This window comes from Calidris pugnax, unplaced genomic scaffold, assembly GCF_001431845.1.
Source record: "Calidris pugnax isolate Ruff unplaced genomic scaffold, ASM143184v1 scaffold63, whole genome shotgun sequence".
NCBI lineage: Eukaryota > Metazoa > Chordata > Aves > Charadriiformes > Scolopacidae > Calidris > Calidris pugnax.
This window is the reverse complement of record NW_015090852.1, coordinates 8,995,930-9,015,094: the sequence shown is the minus strand read 5'-3', so window position 1 is coordinate 9,015,094 and position 19,165 is coordinate 8,995,930. Positions and strand designations below refer to the sequence as shown.

Sequence of the window (19,165 nt, the reverse complement as noted above, 5' to 3'; positions counted from 1 at the left end):
CGGGCCGCGGACCGAGGGCGGATCTGCGCGGGGCGCGCGCCCCCTGCCGCCCGTGCGGAGCGGAGCGCGGCCGGGGCGGGGCGGTACCTGCGCGACGCTGCCTCCTCCGCGGAACTCGGGCCGGGCCCGCCGGGCGCCGCTCCGGGCTTTGAAGGGGCGCGACAGCAGCGCGCAGGCGGAGGGAAAAGCCCCGAGGGGGAGCCCCGAGGGAGGGGCCCGCGCCCGGCCCTCCCGCCCCTCAGCGCGGATTTTCCCGCGCGGGGGAAGGAGTTGGGGGGGGTGGTCGAGGAAGATCAGAAGCCCCGTTTGACAGAGGGCGGGGGCGCAGGGGACAGCCCCGCTGGCCGAGGAGCGGCGGACAGGTCGCCGGTACTCAACCTGGAAACGGTTCCCTCCCTCGCATCGGAAATCGCAGGCGGCTTTTCTGACCGTTCCCGCACACGCTCCGCACCCCTAAAGAGACCCCACATGGCGGTGAGCGGCGCAGATCGGCTCAGCCCGATAAAACAGATGCTTTCGTACTCACAAAGTTGGTGCGTGTGCGTTTTTGGCCTCTGCTGAATATACTTTTATTGTTCTGCAATCAACTTTTCGATATTCCGGATCTGATGTGCCCGGAGCCAGCCGTACTTCTGCGGAGATGCTGGCAGAGACAGTGAGTGAAACAAACGGTGGAGATGCTTTTAAAGAGGGAATAAATCACTGTCTTGCCTAAGGACAATGCGGTTGAGGATGAGACGCTGTGGTCTGGGCAGCCAGTTGAAGGGAAGAAAAACACAGTAGAACTTTACCCGGCTTGTTTTTTGGTGTGTGTGGGTGTTGTTTTGGTTTGGGTTTTATTTGGAAAAAAAAAGAAAAAAAAGAAAAAAAAAAAAAGGCTGATTTCTGGCATTTTTGGTGTGTGTGGGTGTTGTTTTGGTTTGGGTTTTATTTGGAAAAAAAAAGAAAAAAAAAAAAAAAAAAAAAAGGCTGATTTCTGGCGTATATTTGGAGTTTTAAAGGATTTTTACCAGAGAGTTTCCAGCAGCTAGCAGCAATGTTCTCACGGAGTCCTGGACTTTGCCATCAACCCTGTAACGGAGATAAGAAGTGGCACAACTTTCTAGCTATGTATGTAAAACCTGGCAAGAGCACGGAACAAATTCAGGATTCATTAGGCTTTCATTTTCACTCAGTTTTGAGGCTAAGAACTTACAGTTAGAAACTCATAAGCTCACACCATGACTTGAAAGCTTAGTACCCCGGATACACTGCCTGAGGAGCATGCCTGATTGAGGCATTATCACCTTATTGAGGGTGAAAAATAATGACATAAAAAACCCCTGCAACCGCCCCAAATGCTGACTTAAATTCTAAGAGGAGAAACTTGCAGAACAGATTGATGCTAGGTACGGAGATATTTAAGGCAATAAGCCACAATTATAAAGATTCTAGAGGAAAAACTGAAAAGCAGCTACGTATGCTGACTCTAAAATTTAAATAGCTGAAGTGCTTTTTCTCCATATGCTGACAGCTGATGATACCCGGCAAGTAATGGCAGTGGTAGTGTGAGGTGTCACTCAGCAAAGAATGATGTGGGAAAACCAGAAATATTTTAAGTGTAGAGCCGAATCTCAGTTTTTTGGTAGCAGAATGCTGTATTTTATTTTCTTCAGCCAATAGGTATTGACATTTTAAATTCCTCCTGAGGCAAAGAAATCTTTTTCTGCTAAATAGTTAAATAAGCTGGATAGAAATAGAACCTAAACTTTGCTTGGCATTTGAGTCTGAAGGCACCACAGCAATTGTTTGGAATATACTGTATTTGATGCAAGTATGATGGAAAGTGAGCATAAAATCGTTCAATATAGGGTCCCTTCTTGTTTGCATAGATTAATAATTTTGCATTTGTAACAGAGGTTGAGTGGGGATTTTTTTATAAATATTGGAAGTTTATATTGTGAGAAACTGGAATGTGTAAGTATCAAGTTCTTAAGTTGTCTAGGTGAAGCAAGGTATAAAACACTTAGGCTTTGTTAAATGTAAGTTGCGGGTACGAGAATCAGTTCTGTTTTGTTATACGCATAATTTCATTGGTTGTAAACTGTCCTTAAATAATTAATAACTGGAGTGGACACAAAGGCTCTTTTATACCTGGGCTTGGTTAGATACGTCCATCTGCTGAAGCTGTTAGGGATACAAACTTAAAACATGTTTCCTTTGGGTAGAAGGATGTTCTGGGGGTGCCAGTGCTGGGAGGTGACGGGCAGCGCTCCGCACCCCCCGGCAGGATTTCAGCCAGGTCTGCTCTGGCTGCCGTGTGGTACAATGCCCAGATTTGGCTCTCATTCACTCGTGCTCGGTGGCAGTGCACGCTCTGTCAAACGTGCAGTCTGTGTGAGAGGCCGTGGCACGTTATTTTATTACCTCCTTCGCATACCTGCTGTTTGCCAAGGAGGGAGGCCAGGAGCCCACCCTGCGGTTTGCACGGCCACGTCCCGGCAGGGAGCTGGTGCGGGGCGTCCAGCCGGTGTGGTCTGTGGGGGGGAGTTGTTTGGGGAAGGGGGTGGATATTCACAGTGATGGAAGGAGGCAGAGGAGGAGTGTTTGCTAACAACCCCTGAGGAGATCTGAAGTTCTTTCCCGGCACCAATTCCACCAAGAAGCATTTTAGCTGGTGTGTGAAGGGGGTGTCTGCTCAAGCTGCAGAGTTAAGGTGCTGCGTGAGGTGTGACTTACCCACCTGGAAAGGGCCTCAGAGCCACCTAAAATCAGCCACAGCTGATTGTAGTCTGGGGGTCAGCTGCGTGGCGTTGTTCTCAAACAGCTCACCGTGGCCTGAACTTTGCAGGTGGAGTGGGGCTCTGGGGGAAAGCAGAGGCAGCAGAAGTGGCCTCCAGCGCCGCTGCCCCCCGGGTGCCTCCCGGTGTTTTCCATATTGCAGAGGCTGTGGCACATGGGAACGTTCAAGGCCTGAGACGTCCCGCAGTTCGTACCGCCGTTACCCGGCACAGGAGAGCTCCAGGAGCGCGTCCTCCGGAGGCTTTGCATGCATTAGCTACTGTCCTTCCAGCAGCTTCCCTTTCCCTCACCCTCACTCAGGAAAGGATGTCGCTCCCTCTTTGTCACCCCCAACACCCAGGGTGTGCGACTAGCAGAGCCCCACGGGGTGCAGAGGATCACAGCATCAGACACTAGTTATTCCTGATTTGTTTGGTTGCTTTTATGTAAGGTCAAATGCACAGGCATTACTGAGGACAAAACCCCATTGCTTTGTGTTGCCCACAGCTAGAGGCTTAGTGCTACACAGCTGGCACAGCTGTAAACTTGAGAAATGTTATTCTAGACATTTTTTTTTATACAGAATAATTCAAATAGGTCTGTCCTTAACAATAGAGCACTGAAACGTAGAATGCATATCATGAGTGACTCTGCAGAAATAAATATAAGCAAGACAAATCGTATAAGCTCCATCAGAAAAACCCCAGCAGCGCTCAGCACATGATCCTTAATGTGCTTTGGTCAATATCTTTCTCTGTATCAATGGAAGCTCATTAAAAGAAGATATTGCAGACTAACTGAGCCATGCTGTATTAGTTCTTGCCAAAGCTTGACATTTTTAATACATTAATAATATGTCTGTAATGTAATGGAAAACTATTAATCAGAACTGGTTATATGCCAGAAATTTAAGCTATAATTGGCTGCTTCTTGTCAGGAATGTCTGTCGTACACTGCTACAGCTGCCTAATGCTCAGATGTCTTGCACTCCTCTGCACTTTTTCCTTGTCAGTGCACTAAATTCGATCGATGTTATAGTCTATAATTCTGTGTAACGACCATCATTATGACTCTGGCTTACTTTAATGAGAATTCGTTATATGGGAAGTATTTTAGCACAGTGTGTTAAGGCAGTGGCTTGCTTCACATTATTTTAGACCTATCCAGTCCTGTTTATTAGTTGATCTGAGTCTCAGCAGTTCTAAGAGGTTACAGGTAACTGAAGAGCTAGCAAGGAAAATATTAAACAAATCTATTTTTGCCTGAATTGACAGGCTTGTAGTCTAAAGGTAATTAAAGTCAGTAACTTCTCATTTCTACACAGAAACCTGATATTCACCTACTGTTTATTCCAGCTATGACCAAGCCATCTCCAATACAGCTTGTTTTGATTTGTCACAAATTTAAAATTAATTTGGTTCCTTTTTTTAGAAGAGTAGCTGTTTCCCTTTTACATAATTACTGTTCTAAGCTGTGGTTTTCCCCCTGCAAAATATTAAAATATATTGAAAAGGACTAGAGGGAAAGAGTATGAGATGTCTTTCGAATGATGTGGAAAGTGTTCTCTGAATTAATGAATTCTAAGATAGTAAGTAAACATTCCCACTGAAAACAAAAAAGAATGTAAGGTTGCTACAAAAACAGTGGTACTACACAGTATGCTGCTTAAAAAGATTTAATTTTGATTTGGTCTTAGATATTTTTGCTTTTGTGTCAAATTCAGATTTGAAGTGTAAATATATTTGAACTGATTGAGAATTGTTATTGCATGAAAATTCAGATATTCTCTGCATATTCTGATAAAATGTACGAGAGTTGTATGGTAACACTTGATAAAATGAATATAATGGAAAATTGCATTTACGTCCATACGGCAATTATTGTAAATTACTTTGCTATGGAAACACAATTCAACCATCTGTTGGCATTTCATAGTGTCTGTAGTTTAGCTCAGTTTAAGATGAAGCATTATTTAAATATAGGGAGGCCATTTGCAAATAGCTTTGAAGATAAGTTTTGAAAACACGTATTACCAAAGCGAGATGCTGAGGAGCTCACCAGGTCACACACCACTTGCCGTGGTTTTTGGGGTATAGGAGGGTTCCTGACACTGGGCATAATTTAAAACTGGGAACAAGCAAAGCAGGCTGCAGAACATGGTGGCTTACGGTTGTTTCTTAACATCTGCCTGATGGGTTTGCTTAGATTTTAGCATCCAGACAAAAAGAGTGCAGAGGTGCTGCGGCAGCTGGCTGAAATCCTGCTCCTGCAGCGCCCGGGCTCCCCGTCCTCAGTGGCACGGGCTGGCGCCAGGCACAGGCTGAGAGAAACGAGTTGGAGCTCCTAGCCTTGGTTTCCCTTGTCCATGTTTAGGGTGCTCACTCTGTGGTTTCCCTCATACATAATTTCTATTTTTACCTGTGTTTTTATAGCAAAGGTATATTGTAATAACATCTTAGGATTTTATACCTATAATAACGTGACTGAGGTGACAGAGAGAGAGGGAATTTCTAGTTAATTTCTGAAGAGAGGAAAGAGGATCTATCTGCTATGAAATAAACGTTGAGTACACAGGTGGCCCCACACCCAGACCTAGGAAAATGAGGCTGCTGTCGCAGAGGGGAAAAGCATCCTTATAGTAAGATACAAATGAACCGTTATCCTTATTAGTAGTTTATCATCAGTGTGATCAGTAAATCCCAGTTCAAAGGGAAAAAGAAAAAAGGAAAAAAAGGAGCAAAGCTTTTCAATGCTAACAAGAAATTTCAAGAAAACGAAAGCGTGCTTGCAATATCTTTGTTACTGTTCCAAAAAAATAAATTAAAAAAAAAAAAATAAATCTAAGAGGTGTGTAAGACTTCTGGAGCTCACTGAGGTCCTCTTGCCAAGAGACTATCAGTACCTGGTAGCCCTGATAGCCACCTCTGTGTTGTTTAAATAAAAGATTCTGCCTGCTGCTCCCCCGCGGTGCTGGGCTGCCTGCTCCCCTGCTCCCCTGCCTGCACAATCTGGACAATGGTTGAGTTCGGTACTTTGCTCGCTGATATTTTCTAGGGTAAAATACAGGTTTGGAAGCAGAAACCTGTAACTCACCTGGAATGTTATAAATCTGTCTTTGTTAGAGAAGAGTTAAATCCTTCATGTCAAAATACTTTTCACTGTGAATGATCTTGGTAGTTTGTTCGTTCTAGCGCAGCACCCACAGTAAAGGTTATCCATATTATACCAATTTGCTTTATATTGCATCAAACCTCCAAAATGTCAACATATCATATATTTTGTAATGCATTGATTCTTGGACAATAACTCTAACTCTTATTGTTTCTAAAAGGGTGCTGGTGCCAGAAGAAAAGAATGATTGATGGGAAACAGACACCAGCCTGTAGACATTCATCCTTTTGCTTCGGATACTGATTTATCAGTGCGCCTGGGCATCCTCTGTGAGCCCTGAAGACGGAGGATCACTCAGGGTTATCAACAGTGTAGCTGAAGACCTGCAACTTCACAAATTATTATCTGCTATTGGACATCTTTTACAAGAAGCCCTGACAGATAAGTTATAAGACAAAGGACAAGCACTGCGTTGCTGTGAAAGGCTGTCATCGGGGTCTGCGTGGCTTCTACCAAAGTCTTCAACTTAGTGAAACAAACACCCTATCCTAATGCTTCACGTTTGAGTTGGAACCTATTTTATAAAATATATACATGTATGTATATGTATAACCTATAGACTGCACGAACGCCAGTACTGAGCATCCTTACAAAGGTGACATAAAAGGATTTAGAAATGTATTTGTCAAGATTCCTGTCACTTCACACCCTCTGGGTTACCGTATCCTCTGTGATGCAGCACTACCCTTCCGTGTGGGGACACTATGACGTGTGTAAGACTCAGATTTACACAGAAGAAGGAAAGGTATGGGATTACATGGCCTGCCAGCCAGAAGCCAGAGACATGATCAAATATGTAAAAGTGACTCTGGATCCTCCAGACATAACATGTGGAGACCCTCCTGAGACTTTCTGTGCAATGGTAAGGCAAGCTTTTAATTTTGCATAATTAGTGGGTATATATTTGTGATAGATGGCTTCAAAATGGAAGCCCTAGAGCACACATGTAATTATCAAGAAAATCTGCATCATATTCTGAATGTGAAAGGTTCTGCTGAACAAAATACAGACCAGTACATTAAGCTGGGAAATGAGATGTTCTGCTTATGGGGACCTAACTTGACTTTGTCTGAATTTGGTGTCTGTCTGGGTCAGCTTTTAACAACCTAAAAGAAAGCAGTGTAGAACTCCGGATGCACTAACCTGTAACTGGGGTGCATTTGCCTGGATCATGAAAGACTTGAGTAAGTTGGTCCGATATGATCACCTGAAAGCATCATAGCATGGTATAATTCAGCATCATTTCTGAACATAAGACCCTTGTTAGAAAGTCAGACTGCAGAAGCTTAAAAAGTAGTGGTGGGAGCTGTGCTGGTGGAGTTTATCCGACAAGGCCATGCAGCCATGGGCAGCATTGCCAGAGCTTTGCTGCCAGCAGGTGCCTACCTGCAGGTCCATACCTACATGGATGGACACTGCCACAAGAAATGCTTTCAGGCGGGGGCCAGCTCTACCAACTACTGACAGCTTTTTGTATTTAACTGAAACTGTAGGCATTCAAGCCAACTAAGAGAGACCAAAGTTAAGCTCCTTAATTTAGATGCTTTTGAAATTAGAGACTAGTTTTGGAAAATTGGGCTTGGTAAATAATTGTGCAGGTATGAGAAACCAGGTAGACACTATATGCATCAACCTTTGACAGCTGTGCTGCTCCCAAGTGTTGGATAGATTGTACTGTAAGAGGTCATTTGAGTTAAAAGACATCTTCGACTCCTCACAAACAGAGAATTAATTTTCTTTGCTACTGAGTATTTCTGTTAAATATTGAGTGGAAAATACAGTATTCCTTGACTAGAAAATGTGAGTTTGAGATGCAAAACATATGTACTTACATCTATTAATAAAGCACTGGAAACATACATCACATTACCTACATAAAATTAGATTTGAAAAGCCAACAAGTGAGATTATCATAACTGAGAAAAGCCTACAAGATATTTATTTGCCTATATACGAATCATCATTGCTGTGTGACAGCATCCCCACAGGAAGGAAATTTGCTTTTAAATGCCTTATGGTATCATTTTCAACCACTACTGTTCTGTAAGGAGTTCAGGTCCAACCACACATACATTTAGGGCATTATGTGCACACATGGAGCTGCTTCCCACGTACATTATGGTAATAGCCACGTGATAAATTACAGAGCTACGTGAATAAATTACATTCACTGTAAACCTTTGACTGCACCACTTGCTCTCTGCCCACTAATCCATCTCTGCTGACATGGCTCTGACACTCGAAACCTCTGAACAGCTTCAAGCAGCCACTGTTTAAAAAGAAATGAAAGCAACGTAACCTGTGTAATACACTTCAAGATAAACAAAAAGACAGTATTTTCTCCCTCAGTATAGTAATAGCTGTGATTTAGCCCTCAATCAGTGACCTTTAGTAATTCATCATGTAGTGAATAAGAAATGTTGTTCTTTCAATGCAAAAGAAATTGCCCGGCAAAACTTGGTTTTTCCTTCTAGTGCGGTTAAGACAGGAGCTGCTACAATGTTTAAGTAATTATTTAAGTTTCTGAATGTCTTGTTATCAGTCCACTCTTTAGTTAGTTAGAATAATGATTTTAAACAAAAAAACTCCCACCAAATAAACAGAAAAGAGACATCTTGATTAAATCTAAGTTTTCAAAACGGTGCCAGAACTCCCCCCTGAACACATTTGCCCTAGCAAGGTCCTTGATGCTGTGATGAGGGATGAAAGTTTACTTGGGAATATCCTGAGGTTACAGCTGCAGCTTGCTTGCTGCTTAAGCCCTCGAGATGCAGAAGGCCACCAGAATCCTGACCCGAGCAATAAAGAGGAAGAACTGGAGAAAGGCAGAGAGAGCATGCACAGTACAAGGATGTGTATTTAGTGATGTGAGTTTAAACTGACTGACTCCTACACAATAAACCATTGTATTTGCTTTCAGTATAGATGTATATTGTACGTATACACTATACTAAGATACACAGTGGTGATGGCTTGATTACTTAAAACATTAGGGAAATGCCAGAAATATTTGATGTTCCTGGGGTGCTGCACAGCAGCAGAGCATTCTGATCCCTAAAAATGCTTCATGTCTATCTGTACTATAGCTACATGTAGAAATTACATATCTCCTTCAAAACGAGGTTTTACATATTTGTAGGGCTGAGCCTCTGACATTTCCCAACGAGGAGATTTTTTTATTTTTACATTGATTTTCAGTTCTAGAAAATGAGTTAAAAAGCTAGCACTGACATACGTGGAGAAGGTAGGCAGTGGAAAAGAGCGCATTCCTGTTAGGCATGTTCTTGCACTAAAAAATCCCAAATTCAAAATGACAGAAATGGAAAGGTTTCTTTTCAGCATGGTAAAGCGCTGAGCTGAAATATACAAATGTTTGGTTTCGTTGTTGTGACTATAGGATATTTGCGTGCTAAACCTGTGTAGCAGTGATTTGTTATTGAAATCAAGTTAACACTGCCTCGGAGGAGACAGGAGTCCTTTCAGATATCCTGACAATAAGGAAGGGTACCAAACAGCAGCGCTTGCTTCTGCGGGACAAGGAGGAGGTTGAAGCAGCCCCCTGGTTTGTTTCCATATCAGTTCTCCAATCAGGCTTAGAAATTTTTTGTTCGCTGCGGACTATATGGACTAAGGTATTAGCTGTTGAGTCTGTGTCAGGTATAAGTGTAGTATAGATTATATCCCCGAAACAACCAGACTCAGAGGTTCATCCAGATCCTGCTGGGAAATTATGGAAAAATCTAAGGCAGTCTGCAATAACACACAAGGCAATTGTGCATTGCAATGCACGCAAGCATACAGAGATGAGCAGTTAATGGTAAAATTTGCCTCCTCCTTATTTCTGCGTATTCCCCATGGAATTAAGTGTTTTACGAGGCCATTATTAATTTTTGCTCGGTAAGCTTGTTTAGTTGACAGACCGAGTAACGAGATTTTGCGCACATAGATCTGTTGCAAAATGCAGCATTCCTGTAGTTGGTAGCTGAACCCGGTACGTGGCAGCTCAATGCTTGTAAGTACCTTTGGGTCCTCCCTCTGGGACAGCGTCCGCAGGTATTATGGGGAACATGCAGCAGGAAAACTATCCCATAATTGCTTTTATGCAGTCTATTCTGAGAATAACATTATGGTTTCTGGTGACATTCAGTATTGAAAACTCGTGAGATTATTCTGAAACCTCAAACCTCTGGAGTCCTATGATTATGTGAGATTCTCAGCTTTCATTTAAAACATCATCTTTATTTTCTTAGTCCTTCTGGTTGCAGAGAAAAGTTTGAAAATGAAACTGAGAAGCTCAAAAAGCAAAACCTAAATAGTCCTCCAAATTATTATTATTTGAAACAAATAATAATTTTTAAAGTTGCTCAGGATTTTTAGGGCTTGGGAAAAGATTGAGAGGAGAGATGCATATAAGAAACATAGAAATGAATGAATGGCTTAGAGCAGGGAACGCTCACAGTTTCTGGCCATGGAGTCACTTGTGTCTCTAAGGAGGATGTGACAGCACCCTTCCCCAACAGGTACTCCTCCTCCTGCCTGTGCCATGATCAGTCCCCTATGCAGAGGGTTGACTGTTCTCCTCTGGCTTCCCTGTATGTTTTAAAGCAACCTCTAGCTGCTTAGGGTGAGGCACGCATGCTGGCAGATGATCCACCTCTGCTTTCTGTGGCATTCCTTCAAGGAAATTTGGCCACCTTTGTCAGTCACAGTCAGGCACAGCATTTGAACCAGTGTGACCATTCCCTGCGGGTCTGTAATTCATAAACTTTGAGCATTTGGCGTTGGTAAGAGGGTGTCCTGCACCATGCGCTTATGCTTAGTTGGCCTGGGAGGAGAAGGAAGGGAAAGGAGAAGACAGCAGAGAGAGAAGCTACTTTGCATTCTCCAAGCTGTAGGATTCACTTTGCAGAGATACCGTAAGCAAATTTTTAAGTACCTGGGGATGCTAGTTCTTGTAAGCTGCAGCATTTCAGTTTACAAAACAAATCTGCTTTAACAGTGAAATCTTCTACTTCCCTCTTTTTAAGCGCTTGGTACAATTTCACAAAACTCTGTCCAGTTATAGAGAGAAGCAAATCCGACATTTCATGACCATCACCATCTCTTGACCTACAATAACAGTGCGTATGTGGCTTCTGACTTATTTCTAAAACAAATGCTGGCTGTGCCCTCGGTACGGGCAGAGTCGTCCCTGGGGTGCTGCTCACAGGTCCCTTCGCCCCAGAGTCACACCTGCCCCTCTCATGGGCTGGCCCCTCTGCTGAAATCCAGCCTGTGGCATGGGGTTTACATTCAAATCTTTGCCAGGATTACTGTGTAAATTCATCATTAACTTAACCAGGAGACTCCTAGTGGCTATTGCTGTAACTTGCAAACTGGAGACAAGTTTACATTACCAACCTGTGTTTGCAGCTGAAATGGCAACATTAAAATACAATTTTCTGCTTATGTTTAGACCTAGCTATCATAACGTTATCCTGCATCCCAGTGGCTAAAACGTGATGAAATTATCATTGCCTGCAGCTAATTTTCTTCATAGGTTGAACAGAAACTTGAAAAGAAGCCTACAGACAGGAGTCTTGTGCGTTTGTACAATTTATAGAGCAGAAATGCTGATGACAGTAGAAATTTGAGCCCTTGAGTGCTACTCTGTATTTCATAGCCAATCAAAACTAAATTAAGAAACAAAGATTATTAAAAACTCTTCTGTGCATGCAATTTTGGCATAATATTATGAGGTGGACGTTAAATTTTTCCCTCTGAGACTTTCAGCATCATTAATATAGCATTCCTTTAATTACAAGTAGGCTCATATTCCTTAAAAAAGGGAAAATACTCTGTAGCGTAGTTAGTGATACCATTATTATGTTTACTGAAATAATTAAATGAACAGATACTCTTCTGAGTAACATATAAGTCAAAATGTGAAATAATGTAAATTTTGGAAGCATTTTGGCATGCATACATGCATTCTGCGGTAGGACATTTTAAAACAGTGTGGAGCAATACCCTTAAGAGATGCCGATAAGAAAAAGGCTTTTTTCTTTTATGGGCTCGATAAGGACATACAATCCTTCATTTTAGTTCCACCTGTGCAATCTTATGAGAGTCGAATGGGAACAGGGAGTTGAAGATGACACTATAGTTTTTATTTTGGTGTTTCCTCTTAAGTCACTGCATATATAATTCCATTTAATTTCTAATACTGCAAGACCTATATGGTGAGCTACAGCCCCCCCACCTCCCCGCCCCTTCTCCCCTCCCCTGCATAGGGCAGGACACCTCTGCCACCCCACTGATGCGGCGGTTCCCATCAAAGCACCACTTTGTTCCTTACAGTCCAACCTCAGACCAGAGCAGATGGCAAGATGAGAGGGAAGTGAGAAGCACACAACATGCCCTTTGCTTTTTTCGTGTCCCCCCCAAACTGCCTCCCGCTGGTCAGCGTGGGGGCAACAGCCTACCTGTGCCTTTGGTAGCAGCCTGCCCACAGACGTTTCAAAGGTGCCTCGGTCCTCGGAGCTCTCGGTGAATGAGTTCTTGGTTTCATAAAAGAGAAAAAATGGATAAGCTTAATGATAGCAGGAATGAAAAAAAAAACCAACAAGGTTTGGTAAAATCTCCGTTTTCTTCTAACTAGAAGCAATCTAAAAATTAATAATTTCTCATAAATCAAAACTGAGGATTGCCAGAAAAACAGTTTTGCATTATATCCATTATCACACATCAAGATTTCCCAGTAAATAATTAATGAAACTCTATTCAGTTGCTTTTTTTCTTTTTCTCCTCAGTTACGCTTTGGATACTGGAATGTCTTCTAATCTTAAACAAAGCCCAAAAAATGCCCACAAGTACTTAAGTTCTTAAAAGTATTTGGGCGTAAAACATGGTTCCTAAAAAACAGTCAAGGGCTTTTACTTATTTTCAGTTGCAGAGTTTAAGGCGCTACTATGTGTAAAAGTGCATTCTTTTAACAAAATACATATTTTATAAATACACTTCATAGAAGCTGCTTAACTGCTGCTTTTAACGCTGCCAAGTATCATTGGTATTTACTCTCCTGGTTTTTTTTTCCCTGAAGTTAGCTGGAAATATTAAACATTTGTAGGTAACACAGTGATCAATTTATTATAATACTAATTGATCTGAGAAAGCAAGGGATAGCTGGGGGCAAATGTGGCTCTGCAGATGAGGTTTTTTGCAAATACCTGGTGTCCCCCCTCCTGCCCTCTGCACCCTGGGCGCCCCGGATTGCCTTCCCCCCCCGGCTGAAGGGGGTATCTGGGGCGAGCTGCCCAAGTACTCTGCAGGAACTTGGGCTTTTTGTCTTGATTGGGTGTAGAAACAGCAACAGAAATTTTATAAAGAAATAAACAGCTTCCACTATAAAATGGATGCCCTGACATCCACGGGGAAACCTGAACGTGCAGCCGGACCAGAAATGTCCTCTCAGCAGCACCTTTAGTGCTGTCTTCTGCAATAAAACAATACTACTTTAAAAATAAAATCTTTACTAGCAACATATTGTAATGTGAACCTGTTCTGGTGAGGCAGAGGTGATCTTGAGCCTGCGGCTCGCTGCAGGGAGACTCTCCTAACAAGATTTACTGGGGAACAGAGAGACAAGGGAGTACAGCACCATCCCAACCCGTGCTCGTTGCCCAGGGTAGGACAGTGCACCTCCTGGGCTGAAGGGAGGTGGCAGCAGGTGACGCCACTCTTTCTCTGCTAGAAACCCTGAACTAAGATATTTTTCTTTTTCCCCAGGGTGAGTAAATCCACCTTTCAGCAGAGTGTCCTTTGTTTTCTAAGCGGCTGGTGTGAGGCAGGCAGCCCGGAGGAGCAGTGGTGCAGCATCAGCCCCTCGCAGGGAGCAGTGCGTTGGCTTTCGCAGGTTGCGGTCCCCAGTGAGCTGTGCAGCGTTAGGCTCTCCAGGCTGCTGTCTCCTTTTGAGGACAGCGTACAAGGAGTGCGATAGGATATTTCCTCCCGCTGTGATGGACAAGTTCTCAGAGTGCGAATTTTTGGATTTACTTTTTTTGCTGCTTAGGTTTGTCCAAATTATCTGGACAAGCATACCTTTCCTTCTTCATTTAGTACCTGTATGTCTCTAAACCCCAGAGTTCTGTGTTTCTTTCTTGCAGGGCTTGTACTTTGTAACAGCTAAGAATCACTGGAAACCAAATGCAGGTTCCTCAGGCACTTCCATATATTAAAATTTCCATTTGCAAGCATCTTAGTTGAAACAAAGCCAAGTGAACCCGGCCGAGAGTTCTACAAACCCTGGTACATCAGGACAACTGTTCTGGTTAGTGGGCTCCCCTGGAGTCCTTCAGGAAGGCAGAAGTTGATAAGCTGACTCCCAAATAATGATTTTAACATTTAGACATTTAAGTTACTTATAAAGCAGCCAATCCTATTTATAGCCCAGGTCACCCCATGCAAACATTTAAGCCCACAGTATTCTGCCAGAGCATTCAAGGAAAAAAAAGTAAAAAAAAAAAAAAATACTCACTGAGACAATAATCAAGCTCTCTCATCCCTTCTGCTCTGTGCCGTGGAGCAGAGGGGGAGAAAACCAGACAAGCATTAGCAGTCCCTGTTGACAAAGTATGGAAATTACCCATTTACTAACACAAGGATGAAAACCTGTCATTTGTTTTTATCCGCAGAGTTTAGAAAGGGCTGATTTTGTGAGAGCTGCTGAATTTTAGTATGAGTACCACTGCTGCTTTTTTTTTTCCTTTTTTTTTTAAATAATACTGATACTGTTTTGCCAAAGCTGATATTTCCATTTAAGAGTAGCTAAAACCAGGTAAGAGATCTGCTAAAGTAGATATTTCTTGACTTGTTTTCAATGCCTATACATACTAGCTGGATCTGAAAGGACACAAATAATCCCAGATACTATTAAGGTTGGTGACTGATGAGACGCACATCCCTGTGTACTCTGGGGTGCTAATCTCACTAGCTGAAAAGTAGAAAGTAGTTCTGTACCCAATTTACTTGTAGAAACAATGACTGTAGAAATAATACACGTTTTAGGTATGGAAGTTTATGTTTCCACAGGTCACTTGCAGTGACACCGTCTTGATCTACAAGTACAAATATAGATAGGGGGGTGAAAATCCTTGGCATTGAGCTGGCTTGGCAAGGCGCATAAGTGATTTCATGTAGCTTTGATGTTTGCTGTATCATATTTTCTGTAAAATGGTTTTATTCATTATGGCCTAGTTCTTTAGGCAGATTGTTTATATGGCATTTAGGAATAAAAAAAAGAAAGAGAGGAAAGAAAAGGGTGCAAATGAAGTTTAATTATATTTATTATAAGCAAGAAATTGTACTATATCAGAGATATTTTATGTCAGGCTTCAGCCCAGAGAGAATTTTTATAGTTACGTAGCTGTAAAACCTTTAAAGGAGGACACCATTATGATGAGAGGAGCATTTTCCTACATGTACATACTGTGTCTTTCCAGCATCCTGCTGCATTTTAGATTTTTATCTGTGAAACTGTCAGGAGCCATCATTTTAACTCATCAATTTGATTTTTACCATCTACACCTGCTCATAGGCGCTTTCCTCCAGTGAAAACTAGAAACAGAGCTGCTTGTGAGTGACATTTACAAATGACTGGGTGGGGGGAAAAGGGAAAAAAAAAAAAAAAGGAATAACAAACAACTACACAAAAGCCTTCATCTTTTAAAACCAAGAGTGTGCAGCATAGCTATAGAAAAAAGAAAGTGCGTAATACAATTTTCTGACTGACTGCTAAACCAACTCTTTCTAGATGTGCTATTTCCCCTCTCTATTTTTATCGCAGCCTTCCAGACTCTGACATGCCTCTTGGCTTCCTTGACCATATGGATCTGCCAAGCAGTATGAATTCTGTAGGGATAGCCTGCAGAAATATCCTAGCAAGGTGTCTCACTTTGCAGGTTTGCTCAGACTTCCAGAAACATTAAGTAATGGGGTTAATGGGTTTAAGGGCTTCAATGAGCATTGTAGCTTTCCTTACTAAAATTTGGGGGTAAATCTCTGCCAGCAGTTTGCACCTGAAGTCCCTTTTTCCTGAAATAGAAGTGGGAGAAGCTTTTGAAAATAAAAGGTTAAGAACATACAAGCTTTTTGTTACCTGAAGCACTGGCTTTGATTTTTTAAAAAAGGTATCCTTCAATCACTAAAAAGCAGGTAGAGGTGAATCATGATGTAGATTTCATGCCTAAGAGTCAGTGTTTGACTTTCTCTAAACAGGACTTAAAGTGTGAACTTCCATCAAAATTAATGTGTCCTGTATAAGTCACACACAAGGACTCGTACTCACAGCAACGGGTCGTGCCCAAATACCACTTCCTTAATAGTACATATTATCCTTTGTACTGTACCAGTTTGAAACTCTCAACTGAAACTTTAAAACCATCTTAAATAAAAGCAAAATTAACAGTATGCCTTTATCTTTTCATCTTGTCAGAAGTAATTTCACTAAAGTTCATTTATTTCCAGCCTTTCCAGATTTAGTCATTATACTGGTGCTTGGTCTTGAATTACTTCACCCCTGTGAGCTTTAGCGCAAGGCTGATTGTCTCTAGTGACAGGACAGAATTTGGTTAACTGGTTACATTTTTTCCTTGGGTGCAGATGTGGCAATGTGGGGGGCATGCAAGAATGCACCAACAGCCTGGTTTAGACCTTCTAGCTGGGAAGTGCCATCTAGAATACATATTTAGAGTACATAACAGGGTTTGCATATTAAAATATATTATTTTAGCTTTATGCATCTCATGGCTTATATGTAAATAATTAAAAAGGACAGGAGACTATTATTGAATAATCTTTCCATAGTTCTCCATAATTGCACCATCATCAGTTACAGCACTCAACATTAGTTAAGCATCATCGTTTATGAACTTCAGGTTTTATAGGTTTAAAAGCAAGTCTCCGAACAGGAGTTCAACAGTTCCCTTTTTTCCTTAATCAGAAAACATGGGAGGTTCTGCATAACACTTTGTAACATTCTAAGCTGAAGTTGTAATAGAGAGTATGCTGGTTTTTAAATGCTAAACAATAGACAAATGGTTGATGTCTGAAATTTGCAGGAGGGTTGTTTGTTTTTTGAAGCCGTACACACATTTGTTTCCCCTCCTCCTACAAGTTGTTTTTCCTCAGCTGGTGTAAATTGAGGTATGTGCGTTGAATGGGATGCTGCAACCACCATGGAGAAGGTAGCTCCTGTACATCTGCCACTTGTGCCGTCCCCGCACCCTGCCCCAGGGCCAGCCCCTCTCTCCAGCCTCACTGAGATGGATGCTCTTGAAACTGATGGAAAGTAGGAAGGCTGAAGAAAGAAACAGGGAGTTGCTCCAAAGAACACAAGAGCTTGCCTTCCCCCTGGCTGGATCCCTGTCTCATCACACCTTAAGGGCTCTGTGACTTGAGAAGCCACCAGAGCTCATGGTTTTGTTCTAACTTAAACTTCTGCTACCCTTTTTTGGGCAAGTCTCTTTTAAAGTGGTTGTGGACCTTAGACAGGTACAGGTGAAATGTTTTCAAAATCTGTTTGAAGTCTTAAGGTTGAGGAGTTCAGCAATAGGATGGGAGAAGCATGTGCTGAAACGTGGATTGGTTTCTGAGGACCTCCTCGTCGTGCTGCTTTTCCTACGTGCAGTCTCCAAGAGAGTAAATCCATTGCAGGAGTGCAGAGAAAGCGGGCACAGCCTTTTTACAGGCAGCGTTCAACTCTCCCAATCAATAATAATCTGACTAAGCATTTGGAGTAAATGTCATTCTGGTGATTGTGTCTCGTCAAGGGCCTTGTACTGGTAAGTGATGCGCTTGGAATGATAAAATTGTGCATAAGATCAGAAATAAAAATCAGGCAGCACAAGGGTCCCGCTGAATTTAAAAAAAAAAACCCTGAGGCTAACCCCTTGAGTTCCCATCCTCAAGGTCATTGCACCTATGCTAATGCAACTGTCAGCATCCTCCTCCTGCCAAGCCAGTTCCTTCTGATACCTCAAAAGAAGATTTACAGTAGCTGACCAAGAAAAATAATGCTTTTCACAAATTAATTACAGAGATGAATGACACCTGTGATGACCTGTTTTAACACTTTTTTTTTTTTATGACACCACCTTACATGAGCTTCTCTAAACTCCTGTCCCATAAGCCAGTCACAGTTGGTTTATTTTGGCTGTCATCCTAGCCAACATCCAAGGCCTCAGAAAGTAGAGGTAAGGGTGATGCTGAGCAAGCCTTTGCTGTCAGTGCCTTTACTCTGGATTAGTAATTGGTTTGTTTATAATTATAAGCTGTATAAAGCCTAGCAGGAAGAGCAGAACATGTTTACTTTTACAATGATGAAATTATAAATTGGAAACACCTTTGGAATTCAAAAATGTCCCTCTTAATCATCATCAGACCCATAGAGTTTTCCTGGGAAATATGTGTAAAGATGGGTGGTGCAGCTATAGCAAAGGGCTGCTGCTGAAGAACAGGGCAATAAACCTCCTTGCTTGAGCTAGTAACGGCAGCCTACAAGATAATGCTGGTCTTGGTGGCAGACCCTGCCCTGTGTCCCAGGGCATGTTGCAGCCCCTAAGTAACCCGTGCACACAGAGAGAAGAGTGGGGCAATGTTACATCTCAGAAGACAACAGAGGTCCCTCATATTTCTGTGTGGATCTTGGAAGATCCTTGTATAATTTGTTTGCAGGAGAAATCAGCTTTCCTCCACACAAGAAATGCTTGTGAGATTCCAACAGTATTGTCAACGCAGACTTTGTTAAACGACATTATCTGGCTCATAAACACATGAAGCAGAGAAACTTATAATTGAGCACACAGCACTGCTGTATCTGACGATACATGTCTACTTCAGCCTTGCACTTTGTAGATCTCCATGTGCCAGGTAGTTGGGTTCGGTTATTGATGGATTTAATAATTTATAGCTTTCTGACCTAGGGTTCTTAATGCTTTATGAAGAGAAGCAATGCAGAAAGTAAACTCATAACACAAAAAATGGGCATGCTTTACAGGTAATTTACAGAGCCTTAAGCTAATGGGAAATGAGAGTTGTCTTCTACAGTATCTGTGGCTCAACATCTTATTCTGCAATCAGTGAACATCAGGTGTTGAGCAAATCTGCAGCCACAGAAAAGGGCTATTTTCCAATTTGGTTTGGGTTTTTAGGGGAATGTTTTTAGCTTTCCTCAGTTTGAGTCAGGTTCCAAATATTT

At 42.2% G+C, this 19,165-nt stretch overlaps 1 protein-coding gene across 10 annotated transcripts in view; it reads left to right on the top strand.

Moving 5' to 3' along the window:
* The first annotated feature begins 350 nt into the window (after nt 1-350).
* NTNG1 (netrin G1) overlaps nt 351-19,165 on the top strand; it is a 159,020-nt gene continuing 140,205 nt past the window's right edge. For 3 of the 10 annotated variants that reach the window (XM_014943556.1, XM_014943550.1, XM_014943554.1), the window contains exons 1-2: nt 353-806; nt 6,092-6,793. In XM_014943556.1, coding sequence (XP_014799042.1) covers nt 6,548-6,793 — 246 coding nt within the window. In that variant the 5' untranslated portion in view covers nt 353-806; nt 6,092-6,547. Of the gene's footprint in view, nt 807-990; nt 1,111-6,091; nt 6,794-19,165 lie in introns of those variants that run through there. The other 7 variants (XM_014943557.1, XM_014943555.1, XM_014943558.1 and 4 more) reach the window with 5 other exon arrangements.